General features: G+C 36.0%; 1 protein-coding gene across 2 annotated transcripts in view; it reads right to left on the reverse strand.

Annotated features, from left to right (window-relative positions):
* The window catches only part of fmn2b (formin 2b), a 70,294-nt gene that overhangs the window by 13,777 nt on the left and 49,076 nt on the right, over positions 1 to 7,441 (reverse strand). For both annotated transcript variants that reach the window (XM_016468374.1, XM_016468373.1), the window contains 6 exons: positions 6,531 to 6,677; positions 6,347 to 6,406; positions 5,956 to 6,076; positions 4,720 to 4,812; positions 1,635 to 1,686; positions 1,297 to 1,446 (listed from right to left, as the gene is read on the reverse strand). In XM_016468374.1, the coding sequence (XP_016323860.1) occupies positions 1,297 to 1,446; positions 1,635 to 1,686; positions 4,720 to 4,812; positions 5,956 to 6,076; positions 6,347 to 6,406; positions 6,531 to 6,677 (623 nt within the window). The remainder of the gene's footprint in view (positions 1 to 1,296; positions 1,447 to 1,634; positions 1,687 to 4,719; positions 4,813 to 5,955; positions 6,077 to 6,346; positions 6,407 to 6,530; positions 6,678 to 7,441) is intronic.

Raw genomic sequence — 7,441 nt, forward strand, 5'->3', positions numbered from 1 at the left:
TGAGAAATATTATTTGAATATAGCACTATATGTAATTTATCAAAACAATTTAATGTAATTTAATTAAATTCATTTGAATTTATAACTCACGATTGCTCAAAAACAGTCCAAATTTATGAAACCTTAAAAAAAAAAAAAAATCAAAAAATAATTTTACTTGCATAAACTCTGATGTGTATTTTGAAGGTCTTAAAGCAATTTGCAAAGTTTTGTTCCCTTACTAAAAACTATGCATTTTTAAAGAAAATTCTAAGTATCTCTTCTGGATCAAAACAGACCAGAATGCATTGAGGGACAAATATAAAATAGACTGAACACAGAATTATGAAAATATCCTTTAAATATGAAACTAAAACCAAAGGGTGACAAATCGCCATCATAAAAAGTGAATTGCTGATTTATTAATTCAACGGATTCATTTAAAATCAAAGTGACCTGCAGATTTTGAACCTGCATACTAGTATACTACTATTTCTGCCTTAAACACATAAGCTTATGTAGTATACAAGTATGCAGTTTTGAATTTAGTAACTTAATGAATGGCTTGATCATCAGCGAAATGGAGAAAAACAGTGCAATATTACGTCTAAACTGAACATAATATTAATATTTTTTACTTATTATCAGTGCTGGGGAAAGTTACTTTTAAAAGTAATGCATTACAATGTTGCGTTACTCCTTAAAAAAGTAACTAATTACGGTACTTAGTTACTTTTTATGGAAAGTAATACGTTATGTTACTTTTGTGTTACTTTTTAAATCTGGACAGGGCTTGCTTGTTTGTTTTTAAAATAAAAAAGTTATATTTTTGGCAAATGTAAAAGCCTTTTCACACCAAAAGTGAAATGAATAAGCCTCAGGCTGAAGGGAAAGTACATTTACGTCCGTACAGTAGAACGCAGAAGACGACATTTCAACACACTTCAGCAATAAACAAAGACACACGAATGTTGTCTAGAGTAATTTGTGCTTATTAGTACGGTTGAACTGGATCATCGAAGGTCAGAAGCAAATAGAATGGGATTAAATACATAAAGTAACTCAGATATTCTCTTGTAAATTAAAAAGTAACGCGTTACTTTACTAGTTACTTGAAAAAAGTAATCGGATTACGTAACTCGCGTTACTTGTAATGCGTTACCCCCAACACTGGTTATTATACACCATTGTATAAAGTATAAAATAGTGATTTTCGTCTGTATTTCTAAACCGGACTGTCGGGTCTGAAAGCGTCCAGCGTTCCTGTTTGATTATGATCCTGATCCTGGACTAAACCACATGTGTTTGTTGACATACCTCTCCTGCAGGATGATCTTGTTCTCCTTCTTCCAGTAGTCTTTAAAGTCGGTGGAGAACTCGTGCCAAACGGAGAAGAAGGTGTTGAGCGAAACCTCTTTCTCTCCGCTCTTGGCCTTCACTGAGAAGAACACGCAGAGCTCCAGGAACCTGCGACACGAACGGATCATGAACAAAGAGGAAAACCTGATTGCAACTAAACACAGCATCATTTTCACAGAGAAGCATCACTGCCATTATAACAGTATATGTGTTTAAACTTCTAGTAGCACAGGATTTACACACTGCAGCTTTAAACTGCATGCATATAAACACAATTGCAAAAAATTATGCTTTACATTTTGTGAGTGTCACCGAGTTGCTTCTCTTGACTTTCCAGCTCCGCTTTTGCTGTAAAAAAAAAGAAATAAAAAAGCAGTTTTGAATGTTTAATTACGTCTTTAAAACAGCTCTGTGTGAGTTTACAGTAATAAAATAAGTAAACTTTTTTTCTAAAGTACAGTCGAGATTCAAAGCAGCTTCAGAAAAGTAAAAAGGGAAATAAGTGTTAATGCTGCAAAATGCAGCTCAACAAAACAGACCCTTTTTTACAGTTAATAATATCATAACGTTTTTTATGTTTTTGGGTTTTTAAATTTTATACTGTGTAAGTAACACTTTTATAAATCTAAATGTGCACGTAGAATAATATTGTAATATTAAATAAAAATATATAGGGGAAAAAACCCTTTAAAAAGGTAAAAGATGAAAAAGTGGCCTTTAATAATGGTTACAAAGTAAATAAATAAATACATGTAACTTTAAAGTTATGAACTTCTAATATTATTTATATATGTACACATTTATACATATGCACATAAATATATATAATATAAATATATTTACACTGCTGTTCAAAAGTTTGGGATCAATAAGATGTGTAATGTTTTTTAAAGTCGTCACTTCTGCTCATCAAGGCTGCATTTATTTGATAAAAAAAAAAAAAGTAATATTGTAAAATATTATTGCAATTTAAAATAATGGTTTTCTATGTGAATCTCTGTTAAACTGTAATGTATTTCTGTGATGCGCAGCTGTATTTTCAGCATCATTACTCCAGTCTTCAGTGTCACATGATCTTCAGAAATCAGTATAATATGCTGATAAACATTTCTGATTATTATCAATGTTGAAAACATTCGTGCTGCACAATATTTCTTTTTTTTTTTTGGGAACCTGTGATACTTTTTTCAGGATTCTTTGATGAATAAAAAGTTAAAAAAAGAACAGGATTTATTCAAAATAGAAATCTTTTGTAAGAACATACACTAGCGTTCAAAAGTTTGGGGTCAGTATTTATTTATATTTTTTTTTTAATAAATGCTTTTATTCAGCAAGGATGTATTAAATTGATAAAAAAAAGTGATAAAGACTTACATTGTTAGAAAATATTTCTATTTGAAATAAACGCTGTTCTTTTTAACTTTATTCATCAAATAATCCTGAAAAAAGTATCACAGGTTCCAAAAATATATATATACAGTATATATTAAGCTGTTTTCAACATTGATAATAATCAGAAATGTTTCTTGAGCAGCAAATCAGCATATTAGAATGATTTCTGAAGATCATGTGACACTGAAGACTGGAGTAATGATGCTGAAAATACAGCTGCGCATCACTGAAATATATTACAGTTTAACAGATATTCACATAGAAAACAGCTGTTTTAAATTAGAATAATATTTCACAATTTTACTGTTTTTTCTGTATTTTTGATTAAATAAATGCAGCCTTGGTGAGCAGAAGAGACTTCTTTAAAACACATTAAAAATCTTACTGATCCCAATCTTTTGAACAGCAGTGTATATATATATATATGGGACGTAACAATATATATAAATATATATATATATAATTAGATAGATAAAACATTACCATTAACATTACTAAACACAATGTGAGGGTGTCTCTAATATGGCGGCTGAAGGAATAACGCAAATTTAACATCTTCGTTCTCAATGCCATTGTTATTTAAGCTAATAGGAACACAAAAAGGATATTTGCTTCAGCGTTCACCGCTGCAGAAGTTTCCCAATCTATGATGACTAACTATTAATTCTGCTTCTGCCACAGAATCCACAGAGAAAGCGGTCCGATCTGACTCTTTCCCAGACAGTCAGACGAGTTCCTCACGTTCATCTGCAGACGCTGAGATCAGATCCGATCAGAGCAGAGGAGCGCTTCATTATCATCATCTCTAAACCCTCAGCAGTGAAACATACTCAGAGGAGTATAACCCTGATCTTCAGCAGCAGCGGATGAGAAATACTCACTTGAACAGGAAACAGAAAGAAGCTGCTGCTTTTGATGTGAAACATGAAAGTGCTGCAGCTCAGAAGAACAGAGTTCAGCTCAAACCAAACTCATTTACTCGTCCTCACGACACACACGGAGATCAGCCGAATCTGTCTGCATATGAAAACGGTGCTGCGCAGACGTCCAGATGCTGACAGACGCGAGAGTGAATGAGATCTGAGATCTACAGCGAGCACACGATCCGTTCCTGCCTTCAGATGAATTACTCCTGTCATAATTAAACTATGTTCACTGACGAGTCACTGCTGAGGACTGAAGCGTCGGAGGGTTTTACTCTGAAACGAACAGATCTCAGGGGCTCAGAGTCATCAGACTCACAGAGTCAGGAAACAGACAGACCCTCACAAAGGTAAAAGATGAAGAATTCAAAAAGGCTTCCTCAGAAGTGCAGGGGTCAGCAGGGGTCACGACTCAAGGTGCCTTTGACAAATTGAGGCCGGTAGTGGTTAAGGGTTCGACACCATGAAAAACCACGAATCCCCCCAAAACACACAGACACACACACACACACTCACTGACACACACTCACTCCAACACACACACTCCAACACACACACACTCCAACACACACACACTCCAACACACACACACTCTCACACACACACACACACACACACTCACACAGTTCTCCTGACAGACAGACGGGTGTGTGTGTGTCAGTGTGTGTGTGTGTGCGTGTGTGCGTGTGTCTGTCTGTCTGTCTGTCTGTCTGTGTGTTAGAGTGTGTGTGTGTGTGTGTGTTAGAGAGTGTGTGTGTGTGTCTGTGTGTTAGAGTGCATGTGTGTGTCTGTCTGTGTCTGTTAGAGTGTTTGTGTGTGTGTGTGTTAGAGTGTCTGTGTGTGTGTTAGAGTGTGTGTGTGTGTGTCTGTGTGTTAGAGTGTGTGTGTGTGTGTTAGAGAGTGTTTGTGTGTGCGTGTGTGTGTCTGTGTGTCTGTCTGTGTCTGTTAGAGTGTTTGTGTGTGTTAGAGTGTCTGTGTGTGTGTTAGAGTGTGTGTGTGTGTGTGAGAGAGAGTGTGTGTGTGTGTGTGTGCGCATCACGTTCACTGCATCATCAGACTCACTCACCTTCACTCACAAACGCCTCCATTCTGTCTTTAAAGGGCTGCAGATGCTCTTCAGTCGAGACCGAGCACACCTTCTCCACCTCCGCAGTGCATGCTGGGAAACATTTACATTCAGAAAATAACCATCAAAAATAATCATGGAATGGAAATGACACACACTGGGCCTCATTCATCAAACACAAAGTTATGACTTTATAAATTGATTCTGCTTGTTTAATGAACAAACCCCCTTCATATTTACATTCAAAATGGCATTTATGAAAAAATATATCAGCATAATAGAATGATTTCTGAAGATCATGTGACACTGAAGACTGGAGTAATGATGCTGAAAATACAGCTGCGCATCACAGAAATAAATTACAGTTTAACAGATATTCATGTAGAAAATAGCTGTTTTAAATTATAATAATATATCACAATTTTACTGTATTTTGAATAAAATAAATGCAGCCTTTAAAAAAAAAAAAAAGGAAAAAAAAAGGAATTATTAAACATGGAAGTCTCACTGGGCCTCATTTCCTACAGAAACTAATTTATGACACTATGAAAAAAAAATTTTTGCAAAAATGTATTCTGCTCATGTTTAATGAATGAAACAAATCAATGCAACTATAAGGCATTAAGATATTAAGATTTGATAAAAATGAACATCATGATTTTCTGTAAAACTGCTTTGAAACAATGTTTAATTAATATATATTATTAATATAGGTTTATAATATTATAATACATTAAATATAAAAACACATTATATATATTAAATATAAAAAAACATTATATATATATTAAATGAAAAACACACACACACACATATACATACATACATATATATATATATATATATATACATACATATTTAATAATTTTTATTTAATATATAATATAAATTATTAAATATTTATTATTTAATATATTGTATTAATGTTATATATTACATTATATATTATATTGTATTATATATATATTTAATTAAAAAAATTCACAATACACTGTTTCAAAGCAGCTTTACAGAAAATCATAATATCTTCATGCCTTATAGTCGCATTGATCAGATTAGAGCTGGACGTTAATGCTAATGCTAACACTCACGATCACAGAATTCTGGAAGTTTTCAGCAGAGGAACGATCATTTTACATGAATTTTCAGGTACGAACGAAACACTGAGTTGTGTTCACGTCTGGAGATCACGCCACACAAACACTCATCCCTCTGCGAGCATCAGCGTCTTTTTACCTCTCAGATCTTTCCGGAGTCTCAGCAGATCTTTAGTTAAGTCCTCAAACTTCATCTGAGAGGACTGAAACAGGTCGTGAGGTTCTGGGAGAGGAAACACACACGTCTCCCTGCCCGCGTCCTGAAACACACACACACACAGACACACACACACGCAGACACACACGCAGACACACACGCAGACACACACGCACGCACACACGCACATGCACGCACGCACGCACACACACAGACACACACACACAACCACACAGACACACAGACACACACACACAACCACACAGACACACACACAACCACACACACACAACCACACACACAACCACACAGACACTGAAGGCTTTCTGAAGATGTTCTATTGTTCCATAAGAGCATCATAAATGAATCTCACCTCATCAAAGTGTCTCAGGTAGTAAGAGGCGATATATGACAGCAGACTCTTACTGTTATCCTGAAAATCACAGGAGAAAACACACGGATTAAATCAAGCAGTTAAGAAGTGTGTGATCGCGTCTAAACTCTGTGTGTGTGTGTGTGTGTGTGTGAGTGAGTGAGTGAGTGTGTGTGTGTCTTACGCTGCTCTTGACATCCTTGAGTTTGGGCAGAATGTCCAGCGTGAAGCCATCCGCCTGACCTCTGGTGCGATTCCCTCCGTTCATGAAGTTCCCAAAGGCCAAAACTAAACCGAGAACCTGCAGCACTCCAGAGCCACTCTGAAGAGTCTGGAGAGAGAAGACCAGAAACCAGACTCAGGGACAAAACCGGACTGCATGTGTGTGTGACGTCTGTTCTCTCTTATCCGTCATTATTGGACAAAACAACCTAAGTGAGTCAAGCTGATTCGATTCAGTGAGCAAGTGAGCTGCCTGACTGATTCACACCAATGATTCCTGTGTTTGATTCACATTAGATTCACCAATTTGATTCAAATGAATCGATACAAAGACTGAACTGGTTTGTTGCCGTATGTTGACTTTTGCATGCAGTCAGACTGCGCAGACGTACCTTGCAGACTCTCTGCAGAATCTGGAGTTTGCGCTGAACAGACGAGATGCATTCAGTGAAGGTCGACTGAAAGAGAATACAGAAGACTCGTCCAGAGAAATCAGGAATCTGGGAGAGCTGATGGAGAAACCTGTGAGCATTAAAAAGATATATTAAAAGCGTTGAACGCCAGGTGTGACAAGGATGTTTTGATCAATAAATTCAATTAGTTCCATGTTTATATGAACTGTGTGTGTGTTTTGAGCCTCACTGTTCAGGTTTGTCCAGAGGTTTGCTTGCTTCTTTGTCTTTTGAGGATTTTATGTTTTTCTCGATTTTCTCCAGCTCGTCTTTCTGGGCTCTCTGAAACCACAAAACAGCATTTCAACACAATCAAACTATAACTTCACAACACAAAAACACTGATGCTTCTGGACAATGAGCTCACAATAAAACAGTGAGAAATGCAGATGTCTGTGCCACACAAGTCAGAATACAGAAG

Source organism: Sinocyclocheilus anshuiensis, unplaced genomic scaffold (genome assembly GCF_001515605.1).
Source record: "Sinocyclocheilus anshuiensis isolate Anshui unplaced genomic scaffold, SAMN03320099.WGS_v1.1 scaffold652, whole genome shotgun sequence".
Lineage (NCBI taxonomy): Eukaryota > Metazoa > Chordata > Actinopteri > Cypriniformes > Cyprinidae > Sinocyclocheilus > Sinocyclocheilus anshuiensis.